The following is a 15,263-nucleotide window of genomic DNA, read 5'->3' as shown; positions in this document are numbered from 1 at the left end:
GCGGGAGCGAGGCAAAGCACAGCGAGGCGCCCCGTGCCGGGATGTCGCGGACACCCCCCACTGCCACGCTGCCCCCACGCCGCAGGTGGGCCCGCGGCGGCTGCCAGGGCACCTCTGCCCCCCCCCCGGCACCTGGGAGCGGCGGGGCGGCACCAACGCACCACCGGGGGGGGGTGCGCGCTGCCCCCGAGTCCCAAAAGTCAGCGCTGGCCGCGGAGCGCGCAGAGGAGGGATCGGGTGACCCCCCCAGACGCACTGCTCTTTTCGGAGCGGAGCCGACTGCTCGTCTTCAAGGAAAGGCGCTACAGAAATAACCCGCCCCTCTCCCCACACCCCCCGGCGGCCCAGGTGGTTCATCCCACCACGTCTGGGTGCGCAGCAACGGGGCGCGCGCGCGGTACCGGCCGGAGCGGCCCCCGCCGGGACCCGGGCTCCGGGGCTGCGGGCGCGTCTGGTGCGGAGCCTCCTCCTGCGGGCCGCCGGCACCGCCGGCCCGGCCGTCTCCGGTGAGGGACGGGGGCACTGGCGGCGAGGCGAGGCCGCTCTGCTGGCCGGCGGCTGTAGGACGCCAAAGCACAGAAACGCCCAGTAAAGAATCTCACGCCTGTCCCGTGTTAGTCAAGACCTGCACGTGTGAGTGGGCTCTCCTTACTTACTTCTTTTTTTTTCCTTAAATAGACGTTAAGGTGGCGCTGCTGCCTAGTCAGACGCTCGCTCAGTAGGGTCGCTGAAGCAGCAGCCTGGCTCTGATCCCTGCGGTGCTGGAAGACCCAACCTGCCAGTCAGTGTGTCTGTTCACTGCCACAGCAAGAGTCGGAGGAAATCTGCCAGCTGCTTAGGGAGGACAAGTTGCACCCAGTACGTGTCAATACCTTCTAGGAGACTCAGATGATCACGAGTGAAGCACGCAAAAATAATGGAGAAAGTAGTCAGACAATCAGAGGGGTCCTTTCAAGCAATCAGACTCCCTCCTACTGCTTCTGAAAAGGTATACCACTAATGTAGGATTAGTGCATGCTAATTAGTTTGGCCTGAATACTTATGGGATGACACTTCACAAAGTAGAACTGGGGAAGAGTTTCTGTGACCCTCTGGAAGAGTAACCTTCTTTTGCCTGTCAGCTTATGAGCAACACAGTCTGTGGACAAAGATTTAAAATGTTTGGGATCTCTGTGACAGGCTATACCTGACATCCTGAGCTGGCATAGCCACCTTTCGAATTGTACATTACTTGTACCTTAAATCTCTGCTTGTGAGGGAAGAGCACTTTACATAGCCCCTGAGCCAAAGGCATCATCACCAACACTTGCGGTCAAATTTAGGTGTATCTTGCTCCAGCTCCATTTACCTTTGCAGGGAAAGATTCACCCCGTAAAGTGATTTCATTGAACTTTACAGACCAGCACTTGAAAATAGGTGTTACTGGCAGGTAAAGGTGAAAATTCTGGAGGAAAGAACAAATGCCTTGCTTTGATTGTCCTTTTTCTTTGGTAGGTGAATGTACAGTTTTGTTTACAGCCAGCGTATCCTGATTCACAGACTTCAGTGTTGTTTTAGGCAGGGGTGGTCAAATACTGTATTTTAAATAAATAACAGTATCTTCTAAATCTGTTAACATCCCAAACAGCTGACATCCTCAGCTGAAACAGCATAGGCTTTGCATGTCTACCCTGTGGATGTCCTTGTAGTTAAGATATTTTAAGTTCTTCACTATTCTGAGTCTTATAACAGCCCTAATGCATTTTCAGCAACAGTTTACAGCAAACAGTGGGAAACTGTGCAACCACTGTGTCCCGGATACTGTTGTTGCTTAACACTCTGTTTTTGCTTAATTCAACGTGAGTTTATCTTTTCCCATAAAACCTAAACACTTTAATGTAAGGTTTGTAGCTTTGGCATCAACTCCACCTCACAACTCCCTTGCATTTTGTCTTTCTCCCTTCTCATAGTCCCTGGCTTATTGTTCCCTGTGTCATTGTTCTCAAACATTTCACGTTTTCCATCCTGTGCAGGCCAGATGGCTCCACTGCTGGCTTTGACCTTCAAAGACAGCTTTGTCTTCCTAGACTCAATCCTCACCTTCATTCTTCCTTGACTCCAGCTCCTTTTATTGACATTACCACTCTTGCTTGCATGGGGAGTTTGGGGAGCTGCGTAAGAAGCAGGGTTCAAGAGGAGGCAATGCACACGTGCTCACTGGCTGCCCCTGAGCTGCTGTTTGAGAGCTGGGGGCAGACTGGCTGGTATGCCTGCACTGCTCCTGGGGACGGGAGAGGCAGCTCCAGAACCCCCACCCCGCCTCTGTTCTGCTACCTGTCTCCAAGCTGTGCCTTGTCCTGAGAAATTAGTGTATTTTTCCAGGTTCAAAGCTCTTTACTGAAATCAGTTAACTAAAAGGAAAGAAAAGGAAGGTAAGAAAGGAGAACCGTTCTGATGTAAGAATCACACACTTAGTGCTTCCTTCACCGCAGAATACAGTGATGATAGGATGTGAGACAGGCCAAAATGGAGATCTGCTGTAGCTTAGTGTATACTCAAAATGACACGTCCTTTGAAGAACACATCTCATCATGACTGAAGAAACAGTGATACACTTGCTACATATCTAGCAGATGAATAGAAGGCAGGTAAAACACAAGGGTTTTTTATCATATAGTTCTTATTTATTTTTTTATATATTTCTTTCAAAGCTCAATTTCTTAAAATCAAAATTGTTTGTGATGAGCTTACACATAAACAGCATAGCAGTGCAAGATATGATGGAATAATTAAAACAGAGGAGTAATACACTGAAAAGTAAATTTCAATTTTATAAATAATATTCCTGTTTAAGGATTTAAGCGTTCAAAATCATGCTCATCTTCTGCTTCCATCTCCTCCTTCCCCACCTCCAGGTAAGCTCCATGTCCATCTCACATGTCCAGTGTTGTCACACAGCTAATCCCCGTGGCTCTCTGGTGCCAAGATGTCCAGTAACACAGTAAGTGCCAAATCTATAAATGGGTCACAGGAAACGCGGAGGAGAAAAAAGCTAGGAAACCCAGTTATTGCAGGGTGGGGTGGGTGTCCCATGTGCATTTCTTTTCGTTGCAGAAGTTCTGTTGCTAAGGTCTTTGTTACTTGTATTTTTGTTTTCCACAGCTTTCCTGTTTGTGCATGGAACCCAGGTTCCCTTTGTGTGCTCTTGATATCCTCATCAAAAAGGAATTTCATTGATTCATGCCCAGAGGCTTTCAGTTTCTTGAGGGGGGCTCGTGTGTTGGCAAGGAGAGAAGCTGACGGCTATTACTACCTGGGCCACATTGCCCAAGAGGTGAAGGTAGCTATTTATTTGGAACTGTGCTGTAAGAGCATCTGTGTGTCTTTTCCCTGTTCTTCCCATGCCTCGCCAGTCCCACGGCCTCGCTGCAGTGTGGCTCTCCTGGGATACAGTGCACTTCATAACCCCTGTTGTCTCCTCACATCCTATTTTCACCTGTTTCCTGATGATGACTGGCTGTTTTCTATGAAGAGTCCTGCAAGCAAAAGCAGCTTGGAAATAATCCATTTTAGTAGTTATAATAAGTTGTTATTCAGAGACAATCAAACAAAACAGGGCCCTTATCCCTATTGTCTGCTTCTGCCCAGTCTGGCAGCAAAGTCAGTTAGCTAAACAGCATAATAGTAATCCAAAATGTCTGCCCCCAGGGACCACTTCCTCCTTACCAAGCTAAGAGCTTTCCTCTTTCTCCTCTGTTTCTGGGATTTGTGAAATGACGCCAGACAGGAAATCCCCCCTGCAGGCTTTCTTTACAAATCCAGTTCATTTCACAGTTGCAGGTTAGTTAAATAAATAGTGATGCTAGTATAGGTGAGGATGGCTGCAAGCTCCAGTGTGGGGTGGAACAGATGGGGTCGGCTAAAGGTATGAGTGACACAAGCTGGAGCTGGAGCTGACAGCATTGTTTGTGTAAGTGCACCCACAGACAGAGCAGGCTGAGATTTTTGTAATGGATCTGCCCCACACCCCTTGATGAAGGCTTAAAGCATTTAATTTTATGACAGTTACAATGTTTCACTGGTTTGTTGTATTTTTGATTACTATGTAACAAACTGCATCATATACAGCAGTTTCTTTTGGCTACTCTTTTTCTGATAGGAGGTTTTCCTGGTACAGTTAGCCTGCTTACTGTGTTCTTACTAAAATCTAAGTCCAAAGTGAAAGGAAGAGAAAGGCTGTCAGCTCCTTAAGCCCCAGTCTTTTAATTACTTTTAAAGTCCAGTATGGACACAGTACAGTGAAAAACCTGGTAGAAGAGAAAAGCTACACTCCCAGATCACATTCTGCTTCCTGGGATTTCTGCCACTTCCCTCTTAGCACTTGTGTTTGTTTGGCCGTTAATTGGACCCAGACGTCTGTCTTGCAGACCACATGTTTTATTCTTGTAGGGCTCCAGGGAACGCTTTTTAATTGAGTTTGACAAAAGTCGCACTCTGAAAGGCAAGGTACGGCCTCGCATGCAGGAAACGCCTCTCTACGACATTCTCCACTATGAAGATGCCAGGCAACAGCCTCTTGCTCCAGGAGACAGGGTTTTGGCACCATGGGAGGCTCGAGCTGAACGTTTTGGCCCGGGCACTGTGCTAAAGGTTACGGAGAACAAAGAGGCACGTTTAGGTATGAGCTATTGGCTTTCTTAATAGTGCTAGACTCACCATGGTTGCTGGTCACTACACAGAAAAGAGAACAGTCTCAGTCATGGGGAATTCACCACCTGCTTCTTGGGTTCTCTTCATCATCTTTTTTGTTGTTGCTGGCACTAAGCAGACTTTTTGTTTTCAGTGCCGGAATGAATGCAGCTCCCAGAATTGGCCTTTGCTTTGTTCTGTGAGTGGAAACTTCCTCAAAAAGTGGGGGGGGGGGCATGTCCTCCCAACACAAGGAGAAGAATGTTCCTGGCCTTCATGAGTATTCCCCTGATTATCTGTTAGTCTTGTTTCCAGCTTTTGCAGGATAAAATGCTGGCTCACTGTGATGAGCAAAAAATCTTGCTATCTGCTGTCTCTTCATAGTTCTAAAAGAAGGTGAAATTTTAAACCTATAAAGAAAAAAATTATGCAAGTTGTTATGAAATTGTCTAAACACAAACTGTTACTTTTATCTCCTGATTTCTAAGGGATAAATCACACAGGTTGACATGCTTCTAATACTTTCTTTGCCTTTTTTTTTTTTTTTTTTTTTTTTTTTAATATGCACAGCACGCAACAGAAGGGGAGTTCTTGTGAATTTCTGGAATGGGCAGACTAAGGAGGTGTCTTCTGACCAAGCTCTGCGGATTCCTCTGCCCTTGAGTGAACGCATCATCCTAGAACTGCAGATGCCTTTAGCAGCCAGGCAGATGGTGGTAGATTCGAGCGTGGATTACCCATACATTGTGACACCAGGTTATAGAGCTTCAGGCCATTACAGACAGGGTCACTCAGACCTGGACTGCTGGCCAAGGGGTCTGTATCTGGCTCGGCCATGTGCTGAGTACAGCTGTAGGTGTGCCTCACTTCCCCATTGCTGCCTTGTAGCTCAGGAACCTATGTGGCCTGCAGGGTGCAAAGTGCAGCAGGAAGATGCTTTCATCTCAGGAACACACTTGAGTAAAGAAGAACTCGACGAGAAAGTAGAAGAGCAACTGTCTGAAATGAGGATTTCATCTTCAGAAAGTGTTTTGAGAGAGGAAGAGAAGAAGGAAGAGAAGAGATTGAAGACAGAAAGTGCTGCAAAAGATGTTCAGTTTTGTCTGAAAGAGGACAATGAGGTTCTAGAACCTAAAAAGGTAAAAAGTGCTTCACTCTGGCTCTTTTGTTAACATGTGATCTGCTATTTGTATAATGTCTGCTTTGTTACCTCAAGTTTTCTACTGTTGGTACCAAAAAATTACTAGAGATTTTAGGCCTGGGCCTTATGCATGCCTGCTAAAGAATGGAGAGACTTTGCTCTGCACTGACTTTGTGAACCTTTGACTGAGGAAAGAACTGGAAGCTGTCACTGTCACTGGCTGGAGCAGACTCCTAAAACCTCTTCCACAGATGCAGAATATGAGAAGTGTCACACAGCCCAGTTTGTCTACATCCTGCCTCTGCGTAAGTGAGGTAAAGGCAGGAAGAAGTGTCAAATAAAAAGACTTTACACCAGATAAGGATTAGAGTAAGGATTGTTCCATATTAAGGCAGTCCATGGCATAATTCTATTAAGATACTTCTCTGCTCTATTAGAGGCATCATCTCTCCCAATTAAAGATCAAAAGAGATTTTTGTGATCCTTGGTACTTGATTTGGTACTCATGAACAGGGCACTGGATGAGGATCTGTAAGGAGGAGGTTAATGTGCACCAGCTACTGCCAAGCTTTTCTCCATTGCTCTGCACGGGTTAGAATCCTGACTTCTAGCATGTGCTGGAAGCATGAGTGTCGTTTGGCTAGAACTGCTCTGGCCTGATCTTTTTTGTACCAGTCTGGACCCTTACAGGCAGAGGTACTGCCAGTTTTTAGGTCATTTGAAGATGTAGAGAAACCCACAAAGTGATCAAAATTACCCTACTTAAGAGTTCTTTGTTTGGCCAGTAAAGAAGTCCCCCAGAGTTGTTTTTATTCTTTCTCAAACTTCGGTTGCAATTTAAGATCTTACTCTGTAAGTTCATGAACGTAACCTATTCTTTTCCTTATCAGGTCTGGAATATGATTGTATTTCTTGTTATTTCTAGAGTCCTCAAAGGGAGATGGCTCACACTGTTGTTGATACTGCTGTCAACACAGACAGCTGGTTAATCGAGACAGCCCGCAAGGAAGAAGCAGACAGCAGACAGCGGGATGTTGAAACTGAGGCTAATATTAAACACGAACATGGTATTGAAATTGTAGCTGTTTTATCCAAACATAAGACTTGCCACACAACATCAGCACAGCGGGCCATCCTGTCTAAGATCTGTTGCCATAGTTCTTGATGTTTCAAAAGAAAATGTCACAATGCCACCATAATGTAGTATCATTATATGTAGGTATTAACTGTAGTAATGGCTTGAGAAGTTGTTCTTCTTCTCAGTGTGAAAGTATTTTCAGACCGAAGTTGGGATTTTTTGGCTTTTACAGCTACTGCAGCAGCAGCTTTTGGATTTTCTTGACCTTTATCATAATGCTCACTATAAATATTATTTATTATAAAATTCCCTTTCTTTAAAAATTAATCTGTATCATTAACTGACTGCCTATAGCAAAAAGATTTCACCAGGACTGTTCTGCAGAACACTTCTCTTGTCTGTGCTGAAAATGATTGTTTTATACATCATTGAGTAAACTTTTATTCCCTTATCATCCAAAAGGGGCTGGATAATGATTTTAATCAAATTGTTGCTGTTTTCATTTAAGCTGTTTTTGTGACAACTGCAGGCACTTAAGTGAGGATACTGAAAGCCTAAAGCTTTCTCTAGGTGTTACTGCTTTGCTCTGTTCCACTGCTGTTAAGAGGAAGAATGAAAAGTCAAGGAGTGCACATTTCCTCCCAGCTGGTGTTCCAGCATTATTTCGTGCAAAAACTGCCACTCAGGTTCACACTGTCTTTAGCAGAAAGGTGCAAGCAGACACTGCTTCTGTTCTCAGTTACCCAAGAGCTGTGTTAGCACAGTGTTGTGCCCAAGCTAACTCCTTCTGTCTCTCAGCAAGATATATAGCTCAGGCTTTGCTCTGTCAAGAAATACATAATTTTTCCTTGTCTCTGAGCACTGGCAGAAGCAGCTCATGTCTGCTTGTGAAATACCACATAAACAACCCATTAGCCTGAGCAGCTGTATGTCCAGTCAGTGATCTTGTGTTACCAGGCAAAACACTTGCTTGACTGCAATGACAAGCTTGGTTTTTGAAAGCTGGGACCTGTTTTGTGCAGACCAAAAAATGTCCCACTTCTTCAGAGGAAAATGTTTGTACTAAGTTATAAAAGTCTTACTTGAATATATTCTGTGTGATTCTTTTTTTTTTAAATTTGCTTTCTTTTTATAAGCCGTCTATAACCTTTTTCGTCCCTGCCCTAATTTATTTGAAAGATCTTTTTGAGTCCAGAGTGGCAGAAGCTCCGATCCAGCATTACCAAAGGAGCCCTTCCCTGGGAACCAGTGCTTTGGTTCCTTTCAGGCGCCAAAGCTTCTTTGACCGAGTGAATCAATCACTAGAGAAAGACAGCCTGACCATCAAATCAGCTCTACGTGTACAGAGACTGCACAGTCCCTCCAGTGAGCAAGCTGGGAGATCCGTGCATCTTGTAAATCTTCTAAAGGACAAAAGCATTAGAGTAAGTATTTGGTCAAAACTAAATTTAGCTATTAGGATCAAGCCATTTGTTTGTGTCATGTGAGAATATACTCTCCTCTGATGTCTTTCTCAAAGGTTTTTACTGAAAAAAAAAATATGGCTATGCATATATAGAAATATAAGGTTTCCACTTTGGAATCAGTGATGTACAGGAACAGGGCACTTTGGTATTTTTACTCAGGACTTTTGATTGAGCTTTTTATTTTAGATTTAATCTTCTCTAAATAAACCTCTCAGCCAGCTCTACTAGATAGGAAAAAAATTATTCCTCTTTTACAGATACTGAAAGCAAAAAGGAGAAGGTCTCGGTAGTCAGCTGAATCCCATAGCAGGGAGTGTGTGTCAGGGCTGGGATGAAACTTCGAGTCTTGTAAGTGTCAGGCCAGTCTTTTACCTGCTGGAAAACACCATTTGTTCACCTCCCACCTATAAAACACTTTGATTCTTTCTTTGATCTCTTCATCTCTATGTCCCTAAACACAAACCACCCACAAGGCACAGTTTTTGCAAAGAATAGCAATACAATGGCGATCAAAGGTGTTTACTGCCCCTAGGAAGCCATACAGATCAATGTGTCGAGAGAAATCAGTCAAAATGCTACAGGAGCCTGGCAGGGACATTGTTAGAAGGTCCTGTAGTGTTTTCCAGCTTGTGGTATTAGAGGTGTCCTCGGGAAAGAACTGGAAGGAGACATTCTGTTAGCAGAGAGCAGCTAATGGCAGGAACATACCAATTGCAGCTGGAAATAGGAGGAGAGAGGATGCATTTGAGAGAGGAAAATATTTTGTGGAAACTCTGTTCCAGCCCCAAACAGACCTAGCAGTGTAAACTGGAATGCATGTCAAAGTTTTGGTGATGTTTCCTTGCTCCTTCCCTCATATGGGGCACTGTACTGAGTACAAAAGAAATAAATACTGCACTATGGCTATGAAAAGAAGCCTTCTAGGTGCTCCTTCATCTCTACCAGCACAGTGCATTTAAAAGTGCAAATTAGGAACACTGTCCAGCATTGAAATGCAGATACTGCTGAAGAAAACACAAAAACTGCTTGACTATGAGTAGAAATCTCAGACAACGGGAAGTGAAGAGTTAGTATACCTGCACAGAACTCCAGGAAGATTCTGTGTTTGGCCAGAGGGAGGCAGATATTTCTCTTTCTAATAAAATCTAGTAAGAAATCTGCAAGACAGTTTGTGGTCAGAACCTATATTTTCCATACAATCCAGAAGCTGACACAAAGATCGGACAGTTTTAAGCACCTACTCAACACTGGAACAACCAGAACAGCATAACCTACTGACCTATAAAGAACTCTTAGAATATTTGGATTTTCAGGCACCCCTTTGTTGGTTCTTTTGTACAGGTTTTAGCATCATAATATTTTCATGGATGGGAAATGACACAATAGTATTCATGAACCAGTGCAGCTTCTGGAGCTTGGGAATGACATTAGAAGATCAAGCTGTTCTGGTTTTGTAGGTTTACAGTTTGTATTAGAAAAACATACTGATGAGACTAAGGGTTCAGTTTGGTTTTTTTCTCTTAGAAGTCAATACCTAATGGTGCATCTCAGGAGAGATGGAGTAAGATGGACTTCAACGGAGCCAAGATTGAGCACAAAAGGTGGCAAGAGGAGCAGAGGCAGCTGAAGAGAGAGCAGCAGCAAGAGGCAGATGGCATCCAACGCCAGCTGCGCAGGGACAACCAGAGGTAATACCTAGGAGCTAACTGGTTTTTGCCGTAAATGTCAGAAGGTTGGCAATGTCTGCTCCCTGGTGCTCTCAGTCAGTCTCTGAACATCACATGTGGTGCCTCATGCTAGTCTCAGCAGAGGGGTTTACTGATGGGGATAAAAGTGATGCTTGAGGTATGGCTGTGTGGGCACACATGGACCCGCAGCCTTTAACATTATCTCCAAGGGCAAATTCCCTTCAGTCTCGTCCTCAGACCCAAAGTCCTTTTGCTTCCCCCCAGGTCCCTGCCCCTGGTCCCACAGCCCGCTTAAGCTCAGCAGGTCCTTACCCAGGTGACCCACCTCCTTCCATCTCTTCTGTTGCCCCTGTGGCTCCACCACCCATACACACAGGCACCCAGTTCTCCCCATTAGTCCTACAGCCCTGGAGGCACAATCCATTTCCTTGGTTCCTGGTCTTCAGGACCAAGAACATAAGGTGCACCTGGTTAAGTAGTCAGGTGAAGAGATGACTACAGCCCATTTGGGGGTTTTGCCACCTCTGTTTAGGACATGGGTTTAGTCCTCATAACGTAACAAAGAATTCTGGAATGTTAACTGAGCACAGATTGCCAAAATATCTGCTTTGTGTCTTAGACACTGTCTTTTTCTTTTATTGCTCTTTCTTTCTTTCTGAGAAATTTGAGAAATTTTGTTTTGGAAACAGGCAGCGATTGCGTCAGAGAACATTGCAAGTGTTGGAGAAACAGCTGGAGCACAAAGACAGAGCTTTGCAGCACATGGCACTGCTCCAGGCTGCTGGGGCAGAGAGGAGCAGGAAGGCATCCTCCTTGCTAGAGGAGGAGAAGAGGAAAGCAAGTCAGAGGCTGCAGTTCTTAAAGGCACAGCATTTGCAGAGAGAGGAGTTGCAGGCAGAACGCAATGACAGGAGCTTTGAACAAGCGAAAGAAAGGCTGGTAAGGGCAATTTCAGAAACATTTCTCCTGTACTACAGTGTTTCAAGCAGTGGCACCATCCAGAGTATTTGTCTTTTACCTGTTTTATTTCCAATATAATTATATCGTTTAGAGATAAATAGATGAAGGGTAACATTTTTTGACACATGTATAAAGGTGAAAGATGGGAAGTGAAATTCTCTGTCTCTGTGGTAGAAAGAGTCTTTCTGCATGCAAGGAATTAATTTCCATAGATTATAACCGTTTATTACTTCTGCCAGAGGTAACTGTGGATGAAATTCAGCATGAAAGCTGGCTATACTATTGTAAATGTCTTTATTTTTATGTAGGATTTTCTCAGGAGCAGAATGCAGTCGCGGCAGGAAACGTTGAAACAAGAATCACGGGAGCAGGACAGGCAACAAAAACGGCACCAGGCTGCCAAAGGGAAAGTGTTCCAGAGCAGAGACCGGTCACACCAAAAGATGGAAAAAGAAGGCCAAAAACTCTGTGACCTCCAGCAGTACCTCAGAGAGCAGAATCTTCTGATGCTCCGGGCGTCACTGCTAGCCTAAGGAAGCTGCTGAGAGGGTAAGCAGGCCCTCGAGCAGTTCACAGACCTGCTCTGTATCCTGTAGGGGTGAGTCCGTGGGCTGGAGCTTGGGTGCTTGAATGCAGTTGTGACAAGTGGAATTATGATTCCTGGAGAAGCCTTTAATCTTCCTTTCATTGCAGCCAGAGTGCATTTTCACTGCTCCGTCCTTTACATGCCTTTCTTTCTGGAGTTACCCCTCCTTCTGGAGTTACCTGTTCTGTGACCCTGCTGACAGACCTGACTCTGCAACAAAGAGCTACCTTGGCATTTAACATGAAACAGGGCCATAGTACCGAGTTTCTGCCCCAAAGTCATATTTCCCAAGGCCTCCAAGGAGTCAGCACCCATCATGCTGAGTGTTGAAGTCTGAGGCTGGTGAAAGTGTCATGGGGCGATCCAGAGCAGAGCAACAGAGGACCCGGGAGTTAGTGACAGAAATGATTCAAAGGGCACAAGATCTAGAGCGAGGCAGAGGGGCATCAGCTTGTAGCTACTTTTGAGATGCAAACGAGAGACAGCAATTAGTTAAATGAGGTCACAGGCTGTGCAATAGAACAGGAGGTGAAGAACAAGAATGGAGGTCAAGACAAACCCCCTGGGATGAGTCCCTCAAGTGAAGCAGTGCAAGCACAGGCACAGGTTACATCCTGCTAACACAAGTCTGCAGGGAAATTAAATGCAGGTCTCAAAAGGCTTCTGCTGTTGAACTCTGGGAACTTTCTGCCCTGCTGTGCTTCTTCCAGAGCAGCACCAGAGAGCACATTTCTTTAAGGTCAAGGACCACATAAAATAGGACATGTAGTTACGTGATGCTGTCATATGACTTAGCTTGATATGTTAACGTTCTATTAAATAATGGGGAAGGAGAGCTGGACACCAGCTGGATGTTAAAAAACCCAAACCTGCAGCAATAAAAATGTACATGCTAAAATACAATGTAAAGTATTCCCTGCATTTCCATTATGAACAACTGACTCTTCCAAGTCAGTTGAGATCCACAGGGAAGAAGTCTCCGTACATACGACACAGTTGTGCTACTGCCTGCCAAAACTGCTGTAAGGGGCAGGGCAAGGATAAAGTGACATGAGGAGTGCTTCAGAAAACCTGCTAAGGCAACTTGGAGCCCTCCAGCTTTGGCTTCAGGTAAGTGTAGGTCTTCTACTGTCAGGGTGTCCATACTGCTTGGAATAAATAGGCCACTCCCCTAGAGGAGGAATGACTTATAGAAACCCAAAATTCGAAGAGGAAGATGGGTTTTTTGGTGACAAGCCACCCCTTCTAGGCATTGTGATGACAAAAATGTCTGTTCTCTGAAATACCTGTCTTTGGAGAATCACCAAACCCAGTGGTGGGCCTGGGGGCCTGGTTTGCCTGCGAACTCACTTTCAGGCTGGCAGTCTCCAAAAGCAGGTAATCTTAGGTCAGAAAGATACTGGGCTATCTTTGCAAGTAGGACAGCTGGTCCGAATAAACAGACTTTTTGTTCACCATGAATAAATGAGGAGAATGCTACAAAGATAAATGAATTGGTAAATTGAGGTAAACAAGTATGTGAGAATCCAAGGTAGCCCGTAGTGCTCTAAGAGAAGAGTTCCCTGTACATAGCTACCACCTGGAGTCCACAGTACAACTTGCTCACGACTCCCCTGATTTTCTCAGCGCACTACTGACTTTTCTCAGCAAAGCACGTGGTGTCAGCTGCTCCTGGGGACGAGCTACCGGCCCCTCCCCTCCACTGAAAGGAAACAGCAAGGCATGTCAAGAGACAGTTTTATGTAACAGGAGAGGGTTTTTTTAATGCATTGTACTCTGATGAACGGAGGTGCCTTCGCTGACAAAGGGGAGGAGGAGGTTATGCTTGTCACATCCTGAAGTGCTGTAGTGCTGTCCCTCTTCCTCATCAGGTACAAAATACAGCAGCTCTGTCACAGAGAATGCTATTGCCAGCTTTGGGGAGCCAGAAATGTGACTGTTCCTTTCATGTGGGTATTTAGGAAAGGAGAATAGACATGGCACAATTTTTTTGCTGGAGCAGTCAGAGCTATATTGAAGGATTTTCTTCTTTTGCTCAAAATTATGCTAAAATATATATTTGTAATATCTTGGTTTAAGTCAATATAATAAATATATTGTTTTTACCTAATACCAAACTAGATACAAAATTTAAATGTTGTTGCCTGACATTCTGTATACACTTAGAAACATGTGACATTTTCTGGCACGTCACTCAGCAAAAAGCCTAAGTATTACAAAAATTCACCGCTTTTGCAGGAACACAGCACTAGTGATAAGAGCAGTTTCTAAAAAAACCCAACAAACTATTAAGAGAACTTGTAAAAGGGAGCTCCTTTGAAATTCTGCCAACTCTTTTGAATGGCCAGCAGATTCTTAGCAGTAAGTCTCAGACTGTGTTCCTCCAGAGATAACTGAGGCTATGGCTTCAGCTTTCCCCCCAAAAGACAATTAAAGTTAAGTCTCCCATCCAGTTGTTTACAAAATATTCTAAGGCCTTAATAGCTAAAAGGGGTATTCATCACTTTAGGAGCTGTAATATGCATGAACCATCCTGAGATTTTTTTTAAAAAAAAGGGAAAAGGAAAGAAAGATGAACCTACACATAAGCTGAAGGCTTTGACATTTTCTCTGTTTAAATTAAGGTCTGAGAAAATTGTAACTTGCTGCATATATGGAAATTACATGTGAAGCAGAGTTTTGCATTTCAGACGTGGAATGCTCTCATTTGGCTTAAGCTCTGTTTGGCCTCTGGGCAAGCTGGCTGAAATCTGCTCAGCAAGAACAGGGGTGGCTGTGCCCAAGACCTGCCTAGCCGATGGACTCGGCCCAGGCTGCACACGCCGCAGGGGGCTGGGCCGGGCCCCGCTGCCCCCCCAGCTGGGTGGAAATGGGAGCAGGCAGGCTCACTACCCAGGGAAAGCCAGTGTGGGCAGCCCTTGGAGATCTCCTTTAATGTAAAGTTTGCAGATTGCTTGCTTTTCTTCTTTTTTTGAGTTCTTTTACACAAAATCACGTGCTAGTAGAGTACCCTGTTGTAAGCCTAATTAGACTTAGAAAAACAAGCCTAAAACTTAGAAGACATTGAACTCTGCTGCTGCTTTCATCCCTAAGCATTTGGAAATGGAGTATGTAATGATTAAAGGAAAATACATTAAATATATTGAGCAGAATCTAGACTTATTTTTCAGACTTCATTTATAAATCATTAATCATTATTTTACAGTCACCATAAACCAGCAGATTGTCTGCTTATGTACTTCCTCTCCATTGCTTAACCATCTGAAAACCGACCACTGCAGCCACCCTGTACTGCTGCAGTTTCACATACAGCATATCTGGGAATATATTTAGTGTTACAGTATTTCCAGTCATTCATAGACTGTATTTCTCACTATTAAGATACAGCCATAAAGTAATTTTAATATTGCTATTAAAATAACTGACTGTAAAAGCCATGTATGATCTAGCTCTTTTGCTGGCTTTATTTAACTTAACATTCACAGTGTGTTTTCTATCCATTAGGAAAATGCTTGGGACTCTCTGTTTTGCAAACTCGTGGAAACAAAACCCAAGTATTTGCATATTAGTTAAAGTTTTGAGTTGACTAGGGTCAGACTAGGGAGCAGAGGGGAGGGTGGTAGGAAGGAGGCACACAAAAAAAGACTTTTTTTTTTAAGGTTCGAAAGAAACTAAG

At 44.4% G+C, this 15,263-nt stretch overlaps 1 protein-coding gene across 7 annotated transcripts; it reads left to right on the top strand.

Annotated features, from left to right (window-relative positions):
* Positions 1 to 6: 6 nt before the first annotated feature.
* On the top strand, positions 7 to 14,867 carry LOC141958943 (uncharacterized). 7 transcript variants are annotated; one of them, XM_074902011.1, is made up of 11 exons: positions 7 to 85; positions 679 to 988; positions 2,895 to 2,980; positions 3,142 to 3,319; positions 4,429 to 4,657; positions 5,239 to 5,807; positions 6,735 to 6,876; positions 8,067 to 8,311; positions 9,878 to 10,041; positions 10,731 to 10,980; positions 11,310 to 14,867. In XM_074902011.1, the coding sequence occupies exons 2-11, from the start codon at positions 917 to 919 to the stop codon at positions 11,532 to 11,534; spliced, it is 2,160 nt and encodes a 719-aa protein (XP_074758112.1). In that variant the 5' UTR covers positions 7 to 85; positions 679 to 916; the 3' UTR covers positions 11,535 to 14,867. The 7 variants fall into 7 exon arrangements, with proteins under 7 accessions (XP_074758112.1, XP_074758111.1, XP_074758114.1 ...); XM_074902010.1 differs by lacking the exon at positions 7 to 85 and adding an exon at positions 401 to 506; XM_074902013.1 differs by lacking the exon at positions 7 to 85 and adding an exon at positions 404 to 588 and having other exon boundaries at positions 3,142 to 3,313.
* Positions 14,868 to 15,263: the final 396 nt, after the last annotated feature.

Source organism: Athene noctua, chromosome 3, assembly GCF_965140245.1.
Source record: "Athene noctua chromosome 3, bAthNoc1.hap1.1, whole genome shotgun sequence".
Lineage (NCBI taxonomy): Eukaryota > Metazoa > Chordata > Aves > Strigiformes > Strigidae > Athene > Athene noctua.
Note: the sequence above shows the minus strand (reverse complement) of the source record. Positions and strands in the feature narration are given on the sequence as shown.

What these genes read in the sequence shown, in the direction of transcription:
- LOC141958943 (XM_074902011.1), top strand. Translation starts at nt 917, where the DNA reads ATGGAGAAAGTAGTCAGACAATCAGAGGGGTCCTTTCAAGCAATCAGA. An exon ending in CCAAGATGTCCAGTAACACA is followed by an intron (nt 2,981 to 3,141) that starts GTAAGTGCCAAA and finishes TGTTTTCCACAG; the next exon opens with CTTTCCTGTTTGTGCATGGA. An exon ending in GAACAAAGAGGCACGTTTAG is followed by an intron (nt 4,658 to 5,238) that starts GTATGAGCTATT and finishes TAATATGCACAG; the next exon opens with CACGCAACAGAAGGGGAGTT.